The sequence below is a fragment of the Tetrao urogallus genome, assembly GCF_951394365.1.
Source record: "Tetrao urogallus genome assembly, chromosome: 7".
NCBI classification, from domain to species: domain Eukaryota; kingdom Metazoa; phylum Chordata; class Aves; order Galliformes; family Phasianidae; genus Tetrao; species Tetrao urogallus.
In genome coordinates this window covers 44,033,503-44,049,264 of record NC_136820.1, presented here as the reverse complement: position 1 = coordinate 44,049,264, position 15,762 = coordinate 44,033,503, and the positions used below count along the sequence as shown (strand labels likewise).

At 38.9% G+C, this 15,762-nt stretch overlaps 1 protein-coding gene across 5 annotated transcripts in view; it reads left to right on the top strand.

Annotated features, from left to right (window-relative positions):
* DPP6 (dipeptidyl peptidase like 6) overlaps positions 1-15,762 on the top strand; it is a gene marked incomplete at both ends in the record, with an annotated part of 485,505 nt that overhangs the window by 357,702 nt on the left and 112,041 nt on the right. For all 5 annotated transcript variants that reach the window (XM_079538258.1, XM_079538260.1, XM_079538257.1 and 2 more), the window contains 2 exons: positions 356-450; positions 3,160-3,234. In XM_079538258.1, the coding sequence (XP_079394384.1) occupies positions 356-450; positions 3,160-3,234 (170 nt within the window). The remainder of the gene's footprint in view (positions 1-355; positions 451-3,159; positions 3,235-15,762) is intronic.

The window sequence follows — 15,762 nt, the reverse complement described above, 5'->3', positions numbered from 1 at the left end:
GAAGATCTGTACAAAACTAGCTTCAAAAATATGCTGTGTCAAAAAGTAAGTTGCCTTTGGCCTTCAGGGACTTTCCAGGCATCTGGTGTAATATATATTAAGGATCTTGGAAACCTTTCAGTGCAAGGAATATTTTCTGACCTTGTTTTTCTACACTAATAATATGACAATATGACAAACAGTTTGATGGCTATCCTCCAAGCCACCTTAATGTTAAAGCAGTGGCTGAATTAGAAAATCTATGCTCTTTACAGGAAGGCTCCCAGCAGTCCTTTTGAATCAAGTACATTGTTGGGTTCCACACAGACAGACAATATCAGACTTCCTTAATGGTATTTTCTTTCTCTCCTTGCAGATAATGAATTCATTTATCGAAACCAGAATGGCACAGTGATTCTGAGGAATGTTGAAACTAACAATTCAACAGTATTAATAGAAAACAAAAAAATTGTAAGTATTTTCTGTGATGAGCATAATTTCAGTTTTCTTGCAGTTGGATCAGAAAAACAGAAAATGACTTGGGTTTCAACCCTGCGTTGTCAAGGAGAAACAATATGCTGGTAATGCTGTGAGCTAAGCAGCAGCCAATAATTTGAAATTCAGCTCCAGTTTTCATTATTATACTGCAAGCTCAGTTTCTTTTATACTGCAGGAAAGTATCATATAGATATTTGAAGTTAGTCTTGCATATGACATATAATTGGAAGGTACATAATTCTGGTCTTTGCATGCTTAATAGAAAAAAAAACAATTGATTCTATTTACTGTCTGTTGGTAGCATTCTCCACATTACTCCATGTAAATGCTTATTTTTTAACTTGTGGATTTACTGATTTTTCTTGCCTAATGTTTGTAATGTGATTTCAGTGTTGTTAATGAGTAGCGATGATGAGTAGTAATGGGTTGCATATGGCAGAAACCCCAAGAAATTACTGGGGAAAGAAGTTAGTAGACTCTTATGAAAATGAATGGAAATAAAATAAATTCACAGTTAAAACAGTGCATCATTTATAAAAAGGAAGCATCATTTTTGTGTAGCAGATGAAGTCAGCTTTGTGCTAGAAGATTAAATGTCACAGTGTTTGCAAAATATCCTTTAAAAAACGAATTCCTGAGGTTAAATATTCTTATGTTTGTTCCAGCTGTGAGATATAAATCATGTTGTTCTGGTAAAATTGCATCACTTCCTTCCAATTTTAGTCAGATTGGGTTTGTTCATTGTTTGGTTTGGTTTGGTTTGGTTTGGTTTTCTTGTAATATCATTGCAAAAGTCCAGAAGTAGAGAATAGCTAACAGACTATCAATGACCCAAGGTCTCCAGAAAACTGCAGACTTGACTTGGTCTCAAAAAATAGAACTAAATGAACAAGAAAATTTTAACACTGGATTCTAGGTTGAGCTTATTATGCAGTAAACCTGAGTACATGACTCATATAGAGTAGAGTTAGAGTATAGGCTAGAGTACGGTATTTTATTTTAACGAGACAAGGAATTCATCACTGAATTATTACTGCAGGACTCAACCTTAAACTTCACATCCTGTCATTTAACTTTTGCTACACCATGCAAGCAATCTCTTTTTTTTTCTTTCTTTTTTTTTGAACAGAGTATAACCCCTTTCTTCTGCTGTTCTGTTCTTTTTTTCTTTCATTTTTTTGTCAACCTAACAGACCACGACATGAAGTGTCAGTAACCTAGGGCCAGTAGGGCAGCACAGATGAATGTTGCAAAATATACCCATCCTAGATAAAACGAATCAGTGCAATATGCTGACTAGAACCAGGATCTGTTGATCTCTGACTTTCTCCAGTTTGATGTAATGGTGATTCTTCTATCTGTTATGTATTGCCTTTTCTCCATGGGTTCACTCCACTAACAAGAAGGTCTGCTGTAGTCGGGCTAATTCCATTTCTTCTCTCTTTTATTCCTCTCATTTTTAATTTTTACCAATCACAAGAAAAGTGCAGTGTTACAAGATAACCCTACTCTTCAGTGTTACAGCTTTCCTGCTGCCTGCTCTACCCCTGCTCCTCTGTCCTCTAGATAAACAGATCTGCACAACATCACCTCCGCGTTCATCCCAAAAGTTCTAGTAAGAGCTGCTGTAATACCTCTTTCTTTCACATTGTATTTGTCCTCTTCCTTGCCAGCCTCAGGTCAGAATAACTTCTGCTGCCTTGGAGTGTTTTCCTTTCTCTGTGTCAGTAATATATCAGCAAACAAGACGTGCCTTCACTCTGAACCACAGTGGCCCGTTGGTCCCCGCTGCCATTGTCCCACCTCATGCCCCTTCCACTCTGCTGATGCTGGGGAGGTCTCTTTTCATGGGATGCTGTACATTTCCCTTAAGTCCAACTTCCCCCTCCCATTCTGCTACCAGAGAATATCTCAGTGACTTGAAGCCAGTTTATTAGGTGAGAGGACAGGATTTAAGAGCTTTAAAAGACAGTGGATGAGTGTTGTATTGGCAGCACCTCTCTCTGATGTCGTGTGTATTGGCACTGTATGTTGTGAAGCACACTGGAAAGGAGAAGGGATGTCTGCACTACACAAAAGAGAAGTGCAGCAGGGAGAATTCATGACAAGTCTGAGATATTCTGGCATCTATTCTCGTTAGCAAGACTCACAGTGCAGCTTTTTACAGAGTTCAGATCAGGATGCACAAGGAAAACTGAATCACCACACTATACCAAAAACTTTCTTGACTGGGGAAAACGGCATTAGGATTCCTCAGTGTTGTCTTAACTGGGATAGGCAGTGGTGTCTTCTTACTATTAATTTGTTCTGACGGGTATTTACTGCTTGCTACATCCAGCACTGTGGCCAGTGACTGCAGGGAATGAGGGAATTAAGTTGTTTACCACATTTTTTCCTCTGCCTGCTGTCCACCAGCCTCTGTGCAATGGATTTGGAAGGAGAACTTTCCTGAGGAAGCTGCCTGGTCTGTGTCGTAGTGTGGTTATCTTTTCTCTTACGGAAACATACATTTGCCTGCATAAATTTTGTGGGTTTTTTTTGGTTTGTTTGTTTGTTTGCTTTAAAGAGATACAAAATGATGTTTTTCAAGATGCTTAGTCTGGCAGTAATCTTCATCTATATAAGGACAGCTCAAAAACTGAAAATAAAAAAAATAATTTCAATGTCTGGTTTATTTTCTAGGTTTCCTTGAAGGCCGTTCGATATGAAGTGTCACCTGACCGGGAATACGCACTTTTTGCTTTTGATGTTGAACCAGTAAGTAAATAGATGTGATTTCGGAGCACAAAGTCACTGGTAGCCTCACTTTTTTTTTCTTTTCCTGATTTTTTTTTTTTTTTCCCAAATCTATGCCAGTAAAATGGTATTTTAAATTAATTGCTTCTAATGAAACAAAGAAAGAAAACCTCTCACTTGGATATTCTGAAAGCATGTCACACTGCCATCTAGTAGAGGAGAAAGGTATAAATTACAGCACGGAGGAAACACTGTCATTGCCCGAATTTTATAAGCTTTGGGAGGAGAGTTGTAAGGACATGTCTTTGCTACAAGGATTTCTATTCCTCTTCTGTGTAATTTTTTTTTCAGTCACGCTATAAATTTCTTCCCAAGAACAAAAAGCAACTGTCAGTGTCTCCCACAACTGAAATACATTAATTATGGTGTCACTGTTCCCAGTACTGCAGTTAGGGCTGAGCTATCACTTCCATTATAAATCCTTTTCTTCGGAGGTTTTGGTATAAATCATTTGTAAGAAATCACCATTGGGTTACTTCTGAGTTTTACATTAGGGTAATTCTTTTCTACCAAACTTCAAAAGAGAAAAGTATAATGAGTCATTTTTAAATAACTAAAGCACCAGGCGCAAGGAAAGCAGTTCTTAGGCATGAATAATATTTATTTTCTTTTAAAATACTGCTGGTGTAAGATCTGAAAGAATTTGAATGATGGCTATGTTGTATCACTTGGATAAACTGTAAGCCCCATACATTCTGTTTCCATAATTTAGGAATGCACCAATTCCTCAAAATGAAAATAATTCATTCACTAGCAACTGCAAGTCCTTTTCCATACAATAAATCTGGTTTGAGCTGCTAACCAAAGGAAATTTGTGGGTCCTTGGGTAGCAGAGTTTGTCATCCTGTTGCCCATCTGATTTCTCTGCTGTCATCATTGGGGTTATTCCTGACTCACAGTAGCGTAATGGTTTGGAGAACAATGCCTGCTGCTAGGAAAAGCTCAAATAAAACTGTAATGTAAACTTCAGGAATAATTCATAAACCCTTCCTTGGGAAAGGAAAGCCCAAGGTGGAAAGGGAAAGTTTGGGAAGAAGATTTCAGGATGTGACTAGATGTGTACTATGTGCAAAAACACAGAAAATTCCTCAGGGGTTCATATGTGAGTTTCTGATAGCAAGAATTCCCAAAACACTTTTCTGAAACAAAACTAAATGAAAAAATCTTTTTTTTTTCCCCCCTTTAAGATCCATGCTTGTGAAGAAGTGTACTTATAGAGGGTTAGTAAGCCATATTGGGTAGTTATTTGTATTTATTAAAGTTGCAATCACTGCTAAATTATTTACTCATCCCTCTTCTGTCTTGATATGCAGACTGTGGCTGTATAATAGTGATCAAGCTTTTCACATTTTCTATGTTTCAAATTACATTCTTGGCCAAAATTCGAATTACGCTGTTTTCAACAGCACAAGAAATTGATTAGCAAAGCCTTGGGCAGTTGTCCTTGTTGCAAAGTCAGAAGGAAATTTCAGGAAATATGTTGTCAAAGGACATTTCTTTGAAGTTTAATTCTACAAAAACTTTTGAAAAGAAACTTCTTGAGCCTATTGTGTATGTTTTTTTTTTAATAGATGTCTGAAAATATTGCTTTATTTTTCTCCACTTACAAGGACTATGTGCTACCTTTCGTATGCTTGTGAGTATAAGTGTGCCATGTTTTTGTCTGGGATAGAATTAGGTTTCTTTGTAGAGGCTTGTATGATGTTTCCTTTTGGATTTGTGATAGAAATAGTGGTGAATAGTGGTGGTAATAGTGGTGGGATACTGTAATTATTTTTACACATTTACTGCATCTACATGAATGCATGATATCTTAATATACATAATACACATGTTGCTGTTTATTTCCATGGGAACTACAACAGCTGCCAAGAGTACAATAACAGTGTTTGATAGAGCAAATTCTCAGCTGCAAAACACTCTTTTTCAACATGGTCACCACCCAGTCCGTGATCAGCTGAACGAGATGCTCTTCATTTTGTGTTGGGACAGCTGTTCATGGCTGACTGGAACATGGCCCTTCTTTCACACTGCTGTTACCACTGCTGAAATGTACCACTCACCACCTCACTGTGCTGACATCCACTGTTTGGTCTCCATAAATGTTCTGCAAGCATTGATGAATGTCAGTGGGTGCCATTTTTTCCACATGGAGGAATTTGGTTCCACATCTTTGCTTCATAGGCACTTCCATGTCAGACACAATTGTGTCAGACCGCCCTTCTGCTGCCATCTGTCACCCAGCAACAAAATGTAATGTTCAAGCGTGTTCAGACTTTACTGCCATACCATCAGCATCTGCCTGTGACATCATGGGCCAACATCATAAAGTAGGAAGCATTACTTTCAGAGCAGCCCTGGTATGAGGAGGTTGCTCAGCAGATAGCTGAGGGGCTGCTGTGGGTGCATTGTGGCCAGCCAGGCTGCTCAGCTCATTTTTCCATTGTTTCTATTTCTGGAACTTCAGTCTTTCAGGCAGCAGTATTCTGCCTAAGCCTTGTACTAATAGGGAGCTTTTCCCACCCTGACCACAGATTTCTTTTGAAAGATCATAGGGGAAGATGCCAGGCTTCTTTGTCTTTAAAACAAGACAAATATTTGTCTTGTTCTTGTTTCCTTACACTAAAACAAGCTGGAGGCTGCAAATGAAACCACAGGGTGAAGTTCTGGGGAAGAACTGGGGAATAAATGCACCCATGGGGAAACTGATTTCAAATTGTCATTCGCCAAAATATGCAGGGGGCTGTACCCACACTGCTCAGTAATTCCACATAAGTAAATTGGGGTTGAGCCATAGCATCCTATTAGAGTGGGCCACAGCTGTACCATCTGGAACCTGGTGCAAGGAGAAAGCCACCAGGCATGGGCTTGAGTAGATTTCTGTGGTGGTGTGATTTGTGTGTTGTGTAATGGTGATAAAAGTAGCAGAGAAAAGTAAATGAGAAGAAAAGTGATTTTCTGGAGTGACATGGTGAGACTTTAAATAGAGAATATTTAATTGGCTTTGTTATGAATAGCTGTCGTCAGAGTGCAGGAGAGGAATTAAAGTGGCCAACATTCTTCTTAAAGCTGTTCATTCTTCTTTTCCAATTTACCAGTCTGTTACTGTGTGCAAAGTCGTTGAGAGCAATTACATACAAGAAATCCTGGCTGATTAATTCGCAGCAAATTGCTAAGTCTTCTGAACAACAACAATTAGGGCTTCAAGACTTTCATAGCTGATACAACAGACGCTATTACCTATTTTCAAGTGAAAGGAATGCATTTTTATAATGCTGAAAGCTGCAAAGAATTAATCATCATTATAATTAAAGAAGGTCCAACTGCATTTTTCTTAGAACAGTTTCTGTGATGAGCTTCATATTTCCTTCCATCCTGCCTGTTGCCATGGGTGCCACGATGACTTACAAGTGATTGATGGTGTTGCTTTTTGGTTGGTCCTTTAGGCAGAGATTCATTGTAGTTCGTAAGCCAGAGGCAGGTATCCTGCTGAGGATTTAAGACACGACTAAATTTTGCTTCATTAAAGAGGGCTTTGCTTGGGTGGAGAATTTGGATGGGTTTTGGAAGAACAACTGAAGGATGAGAGAAGGCAGAGGAGCTGAGAGAGGTGACACCAAGGAGACCTCAGAAGACCTATCTCAAACCCTAGATTTTGTACTGAGTAAATGAAGGAACTAAAAAACAGTTATTTTTCAAATGCAGGATATTATTATAGCTGTTATATTTTTTAGTATTTGTCCAAATGTGGTTGTTATGTAGAATGAGCAGGCTTTGTGGTTGTCACTCCAATTACAGCCTCATCATTGCTTTAATTAAGCATGTAAAAATTAAAATAATATAATATTTGTTATTTCCAAAACACTAATAGGCATAAATATTAATGACTTCTCCAAACATCCTTTGAGTTAGGTGAACACTATTATTACGATAAATATGCCTCCGAAAATTAGATACTGTCATAGTTATCAACAGTAATACTAATATTTTAGCTCTGAAAATTTATTGCTTAATTGAAACGTTTACCAGTGCTAGAAATAGATCTGTTTACACTTGTTTTCCTTCTGTGGCAATAAATGTAATTCAAATTTATTTACCATTCCAACCCAACTTTGTTTTCAGAAGCAGTGATAGCGTACAGTGCTTGTACTAGGTAAAGTGAGCAGTTAGAGTAGCTCCATAAAATCAAGACAGCTGTTTTAGCAGTTTATAACATTTTTGATAACTGTGTAAACTAGTAGAATTTTCAGAGAGTTTTGATTAGAAAAGCTTATAATTTTCATTTTTATACTCCTTTTTCATATACATGCAGCGTTGAATCTTTGTTGCTCATAAACCAAAAGGCTCCTTCTCAATTGCAAAGCTGCACAATATACTGGAGGTGCTGAACATTATTGAAAGCTGGTGGCTAAATCTAGTTTCCCAAGTCATTGGCATTTCCAAGCTTAATGCGCTGTAACTCTGTTTACTCGAGAGAATGTTAGCCATTAGTAGCATAAAATCTGTTGCTGCAGTTATAACATAAAAAGAAGGAAAAAAAATCAGTCCTAGAAATGTAAAACTTCTGTTAGTTAAAATGTTCTTCTATTGTTCAATCTGTGCGTGTGTATTCTTGTGCACATCTTCAGGCAAAGTATCTTTTCTTGACTCACTGGAGGGCTGTAGTCAGTAAGTTCTTAGTGAATTAGTGGAACTACTGGACTCATTGAACCTATTATGATTTGCTAAACCTTCAGTCGTTTCATAAAAATGATATCTTCAACCGATTCCTATAGAGTAAATATTATTAATACCTTTCAGATATTATTTAATATTTCAATTAAATGCTCACAACTTCTGAAATCATGCCATTTTTATGAGCATGCCAATGTGGAGTTTTCGCCAGGTGATTCTGGAGAGACAGACCTGAAAGTGTAGAGTCCAACACCTGGGGAGGAATAACCACATACACCTATCCAGGTTAGGGGCTGACCTGCTGGAAAGGAGCTCTGTGAAGAAGGTCCTGGGTGTCCTGGTGAGCGGCAGGCTGGCCATGAGCCAGCAGTGCGCCCTTGTGGCTAAGAAGGCCAATGGTATATTAGGGTACATCAAGCGATGCAGCCAGCAGATGGAGGAAGGTGATCCTTCCCCTCTACGCTGCCCTGGTGAGGCCACACCAGGAGCACTCTGGAATAGAGTCCAGTGGAGGGATACAAAAATGGTTAAGGACCTGGAGCATCTCTGTTATCAGGAAAGGCTGAGAGACCTGGGGCTGTGCAGAGGAAAGGCTGAGAGGGGATCTCATCACAGTAGAACAAGGGGCAGTGGGCAGAAACTGGAAAATAGGAAGTTCCATACTAACACAAGGAAGAAGCTATTTACTGTGAGAGTGACAGAGTGCTGGAACAGGCTTTCCAGAGAGGTTGCAGAGTCTCCTCCTTCTCTGGAGATATCCAGGACCTCTCTGGAGACTTTCCTGTGCATGGAACCGCTTTAGCAGGGGTTGAACTGGGTGATCTCTAGACGTTTCTTCCAAACCCTACAGCTCTGTAATTCTGTCCTGTTTTGAGTCACATTACTTCAGAAGCCAAGATCAGTACAGCAAATATCCTTGTCTAACAGTGCATTTTTTGTCCTGTTTGTAGTGACCATGATAAGAAGTGCTCCAGCTTCATTTACATAACAAAAGCTGAGTTGTGCGTCTAGAAGTGCTGTATTAACAAGAAAGTCTCAAGAACACAACTGAGGTTAATTTTCTGGGTGATGGTTTACTTTGGATTTGAAGCTGAAGCAGCAGCTGTTTGAGAAAATTTGGAAGCATTCATTTATGTTAAATGGAGAGTGTGTTGTCATTTCTTTCAATTATGAATCTGTTCTTCTTAAAATACCCTTTGTGAAAGACTCCTTATCTTTTCAAATCTCAAAACCACCACGAATAAATTCCCTAAACTGTCGTTTTCAGTGTGGGCTGAATAGCAACAGGATAGACAAAAGAACATTTTCAAAGGCATCGGAGAAGGTTGACTGAAGATCATTTCTCCATTTCCATTTACTTTTCTGCACTGTCAGACCTGGATGTGTGCAGCTCACCCAAAACACTGTGCTGCGCAATCACCTTGGATTAAATAAACCACAGCTGGAAATAAAACCTGAGCAACTGGGACATTTTCCTGGGGATGCCTGTGTTCAGGTAGCAATATCTCTGTCAGACATACCGATGTATCAAGTTCTTCTGTTGTGTGTTGCTATCAGCAATTGGTTCAGCCTAATTAGTATTTTATTGTCTTCCATAGCAGAAAGGGACTGGGAGGTTTGCCACACAGCTCTGGAGGGATTTATGGATTTTTAGAACTATTAGAGAGTTGTGCAAACAGTGTCTGCTGAGGTGTCCTCATTTGTGTCTTTGACTGCTGAGCGATTGCAATCACAAATCTTTTGTTTTTCTCTGCTGCACACGCTTCAAAAATTATAAATTCTCACCATGGGAGGGTGGATACGCATTGTAATTGAGTAAACATATCATCACGTGGTGAGATTATTTGTTCTTACTGCAGTGATTACTCTGCAACTTCTCTTATATGGTGTGTGTGGAATAGAAACTTTTGGATGCAGGCAAAGAATGGTGGAATGCCAATTAGTGAGAGCTTTAATCCTGCATCTTCTTTCAGGAGAAACCACAGAATAACCAACATTTCATGTTAGTAGTGGTCAGCACCAGTTTTCGACTAACACAGGAAGAAGAGTGGTCAAGCTTCTTTCTTATTAGTTTTGGAGGAAACTTGTGGTTCATTTCAAATCCCTACAAAGCTCCAGCAGAAAATGTGTTCCTTTCTGTGGCCTAAATGGTTCTTTGCTCTTAAAAACAATCCTTCTGCTTTGACATGGTATATCCAAGAAAAGTTGAGAAAAGAAATACAGCTAAAATAAGGGGGTAGATAGGGGCTGGGCAGTCCTACATGAATTGCAAGGACATTTTGGTAGTTGAGTTCCTTGCACAGTAGGGACAAGAGGAATTAAGAACTTGTCATTGTAAAAAGAAAAATGAGTGGATGGAGGCCGCTTGTGCTTATTATCCAGGGAAAGAATGTTTTCACTTAAATGTAGGACTGGTTCTCTCTGCATCATCCTCAGGAGATACTGTAGGATCAGAATCATCTCAATTTTGAAGGTAGAAGGTGGGGTTTTGTGCTTCTCACGAGTAGCCACTATGGTTACTTGTGGTGTATATGAAATGATCATCTTAATACATTCATAAAATATGATGTGGTGTGTTTGTCATAAATGACAGACAAACCTCCCAGTACAATCCCCAGCCCCCACATTCCAGTTTTTCTAATATATGCCCCCTGTTTAGCAGTGGTTTCAGTAAAATTGCACTAAATATTGGTTTCTTACTGAGTCTATTCTAGCTAGTGTTGTTTAATGGGATTATGACCAGAAAATACTGACTGCAAGGAATGGAGAGCGTTAAAATCTGAGTGTGGTGGCTTCAGCTGTTCCATGGATTGACAACTGGACACATCTTAGTAGTGTTGCCAGCTTTAATGATCCTGTGATTCTTTGATCATGCCATTGGAGCTTTAACTATTTCCTACTAGAAACAAAGGATTGAACTACTGCTTCTCTTCTAACAAACGCATGGAGTTAGGACTGACTTTTAAGCCTCGTGATTTATGATGGCAGACTTCAATACAAATTGCACAGATGTGACTGACTGAGTACAAAATAATACCTCAAACTAAGTCTTGCTCATGTAGCAGAGGCCAACAAATTGTATCCTACATTTATTCAGACACAGATGCATGTCAGTGAACTGGAAAGCAAGTGCACTGTTCCAGGGAAGAACAGAAAAATATCAAAAATCTGAAATAATTATCGTGTCATGCAAGAGTACATAGGCATGTTATGTGTCGCTATCAGCTATCAGCAGTCTTCCTCTCTAAATATTTTCTTTGGTAAATGAGATTTTCATCAAACAGATAAGGGAAAATTTTAAAAAATCAAGGCAAAACAACACAATAAAAAAACCAACCTTTTTCTATGTTGGAACAATCTTACATTTTTCATTCTAGTTGTCTAGTCTATTCTGAGTGTATAGATGATCTAACTTGAACAGACAGACTAGCAGAGAATAATGTTCTAACAAAATTCACAAAGCACCTTAAAAATAGCCTGAAATTTATTTTTGAATAAAACACAGATAACGTAAGTGTACAAGGTCTCCTAGATAGTCAAACTCAGATAGACTGCAGATATATCACTGCTGTTTTCTTTCTTGTACTTGTATTGGAAACCATTGGAGTGAAAGATGGGGGAGCCTTCCATGCTTTATCAGGAATGAAATAGATACAGCTACATAAAACTTACTGAAAAAATAGATCTTAATAAAGAGCTAGGTTCCCTGCAACATTTAGGAGCTTTAGAATTAGAGACGGGTGAGTTCCTATTTGTAGCATAATTTTGCTTCCTAAGTTTTAAGGGATGAATCCAACTTACACTGCATTGTGATAATTATAGATAGCTGTTTTAAAATGTTAAGGAAGAAGATAGGTTAGGAATAGGATACAAAATGGGAAAATGGCATTAGAATTCAAAAATCAGAAATAATTTAATTCTGATGTCTGTGCAGGGACATAGGGAGCAGTCCCGGCCTGCAGGAGTTTATGATCTATTTCTTCTGATTTCTGATCTCTCTTATTTATTTATTTTAAATCAATGAAAATATATTTAGTGCCCTCTTCTGGAAAACCAGATTTTGCTATGCATGGCACCCCAGTGAAGTCTCTATATTCAGAAATGCAAATCTCCTGATGGAGATGTTTTCCTTTTTAGCTGTTACATGCCTCAATCCAGCTTTGTGTTTACGCTGAACAAGTGCCTTTTATCTCTTTAACTGCCTGCAGAACTCCGTTTTATATTGGAGCCATGTTAAAACCAATCATTATAATTCCTCCTTGGGCAGCTAATGACCCAGATTTGGAACAGGGAATTTCTATGCGTTTTTCTTCTACTCTCGACATGAAAGAAAAAAATAAAGAATTAAAAAAAAAAAAAAAAAAGAATAAGAAAAGCATTTTCCTAGAAATGGAAGTGAATTCTAGGGCTTTTTAAGTCTTTAAGTTCAAGAATCCTCAGACTTTTGTGTGCAGGTGTGGAAAAGTACCAGTGGAGTGTTTGCTGTGAACAGATGCGCAGCACACAAGGAACTGGAGATGCTCTGTACTTCTTTCTGCCTCTTCCCTCACTTTCTGAAGGGATACCCATCAACCCACCATTGCCACCATCCACTGACCCCTCTGAAGATGTCTGCAGATGCCAGGATGACACACAAAATGCCCTGCTGCTAGAGGTCTCTTACGTGATACCAGTTTATTTTCCTTATCTCAGAAAATAGAAATGTTGCCTTTGGTGAATTAAACCTATGCATGCATCCAGATACAGCTCAGTCTTCTGACCTCATATGGAACTGGAAAATGAATCTTTTGCTTAAAAGAGAGAGCTTTTTTGGACCAAAGTTCCTGGCATATATCTCAATGCTTTTCGTTTTCCTTTCACAACCACTTCGGTGCTCATTCCCTTCTGCTCTCTAGCGACATTTGAAGGTCACATCTTTCTTGTCTTGGATTCCTTTCTTTGAGTCTTCTAAGTCTGCCCTGAGCTGATTAATGTCATGAAAGCTTTCAGAGAAAGTGCTAACTTCTTTGTAGTATTCACCCTCACAATTGCTAGAGTAAGAAAGAAATTTTGATATGCTAGGAGAAAATTTTAATAAAAGAACATGGGGTGCTCGATACCTAAATTGAATTATTGAAAAGTGAATAAATTAATTAGATATATTAAATATGCAGCCCATTTTCCTGGCTTGGTTTTCATGTAATTGCTACAAAGCTGCATAGTTTGGATTGTAAACACCACAGAGAGAAGTGTTTTAGAGTCTCTCCACATTCAGCCTGCCCAACTCAAGAAATGTTTCATTTAAAGAAGACAGTATCTAATGTTTCCTTATAAGCATTGATTTACCATACTGTCCTTCGGCCCCCCAACTTGCACCTCCAAAGTCAATAAAGATGAGAGTCAGTGATGTAAATATAGATGTGAACAACACAAACTCTCCAGCTTCATTAGCTTCCCTGGGCTGCCTTTGGAAGTACTCTTCTGTAGGATGTAGGCCTGAAGGCTAGGATGTAGGCTTCTGAAGGCTGTAGGCTAAAATGAACACCAGAGGACGATTAGAGGAACCACACCCCAACCATGCTTTTGGAGCAGTTGTCTGGAAGAGGGTGTTGCTACATGAGGTTGTAGGTGCAAAAGCATATGACTAGAAAACTCAATGTCAAAGACAGCCCTCAAGGAAGACAGCTGTGAAAACAGCAGCTCCAAGCTGCCAAGAGCTTGAGGAAATGTTATAGGGAAGGATGACCACATGTATGCTAGTTACAGTCTTCTTTCTGAACCTGCACTGAGCTACTTTCAAAGACAAGGCAGCAAATTGGATAGACTCTAGGTCTAACCTAGTGCTGACCAGTATGATGACCAGTGATATTTCAAGAGGAGCACAGTTGCAGGTTTGTGGGGCACTGTAAAGACTTGAAGGTTTTATGTTTGTTCAGTTTTGGAAAATTGTTTCCTTCTAAAAATGTTATGTGGTTGTAGGCTACTTTTGTACTCTTACACTTATTAGGTAATAATGCCAAGTTATTTGTTTTTCCCTTTATTCTTTTCCTTAGATGGAATTATTGTATAGTATGTCATAATCAATGTACTAACTTTGTTCTCAATAATTTTATTCTCACTTCCAAGTTTCTGAACAGGACTTCAAAATAAGCTAGTGCAGAGTTTGGAGAACTTGCATCCAGTCTTTCACTAACATATTGTAAAGCAGGAGAAGGAACCATGTTGTGTGAATATAGATAGAAGTTTTTAAAAAGATCAAAAACAAAATGAGTTCATTATTCACATAGTTCTTAAAAATTGATTGGAAATGCTCCCTGATATCCTGGTGCAGAGCAGCAACGAGTGCACAAGTGCTGGTGCAAAAAACACTGTGGAGTGTTTTGTAGCTGCCATTTTGTTTACCAGTAGAAAATGGAGCAGTCATCCTTTAAGCCAGTGACTGCAAGAGGCTGCTTGTGCTGCTGGTGCCAGTAAAGCACTGTGAGGGACAGGTGGCTTGGGAGCAAAAGGAGGTTTTTGTAATTGCTTGGCAGGGCAGAGCTGTATTAGAGTGCAGCAGCAGTTGGCAGATTGGATTAACGTTCTCCTAGGGGCGAGATCTGGCACATGAGTTGTATGTTAATACCTGGAGCCTAAGTTGATTCTGGAGCTGTATTTGTAACAAAAAGAGCATTTACTTTATCTCTACCATGTCACAGAAGCATAAATACTAAAGCTGGCATCAAAATTCCTTTTTGGCATCATCATCAGAATAAAGCTCTTATACATGTAATTCAGATGGATATCTTTTAATCAAGAATTATTATTATGAAATAACAGATAATCAGTTTGTAGAGTGTGAAGCAGCAGCATTAACCTACAGCACTGCAGTCCATCTATTTCTGAAGTGGATGCAGCCATCATACTTTATTTGTGATTATCTTGCAAGCTGGAGATGATACTATTTGTGAAGCAGCAATTCTTTGGTTTAGCTGGTTCAGAGAGCTTTGGGCCAAGAGCTGGAAAATTAGCTAGTCCCAACACACACACACCCCATGCATCTGTGGGAGAGATTTACGTGTTAACTGCACATGTTGCCTGCAGAACATAACACTGTTATAAATGGCTTGAGTTTGAGTGACAAATGCTTCTGAAAAACTAGACCCTGTGGCATGAATACGCTATTCCTTCCTGATGTCATTTTGATGTGAGATCACTTCTGCTCCAAGGAAGCCTCTCTGGCATGGGTGGCAGCAGTGCTGGCCATCCACAGTACTGCACGGCTGCAGAGCTGCTCCAATCATCCTGCACACAGCAAGGACAAACTTACAGCCTTAGGCTCCTTCAGACTCATGTTGAAATGATTTAATCTGCAGCCTCAGAGAAAACTGAATGAATCATTGAAAGATTTTAAAAAATAGAGCCATGCAAACGTTTTTCCTGATGATCTCTCCTGTTCTTTCACACTCCATCCCTCATGCAGACAATGTCATTCTCTTCTTCCAAAGCAACTGCTAAAATTTCTTTCTAGTTCTGGAGATACCTAATTGCTGCTTCTTGATTTTATATGTCATTGAGTAGCAGTGGAGCAGTGCCTTGTTCACAGTGATGTAGCAGAGATGAAACTTTGACTGCTTAGTTCTCCTTGGGTTGCTCCATGGGTTGCTAGGTGTGGGCAGCATCATTTTATACAAGCATAAATAAGCTGCTGCATTGAGATCCTCCCAACAGAAAGGATTTCCATACCTTTTCTCCACTATAATGCATGCATTCACCAGGTATAGATCTTGGTGCTTTTAGTTTCTGTGGAAGAGAGACAATTATAGCAAAGGCAGCCATCTGCCAAATGCTCTGTAT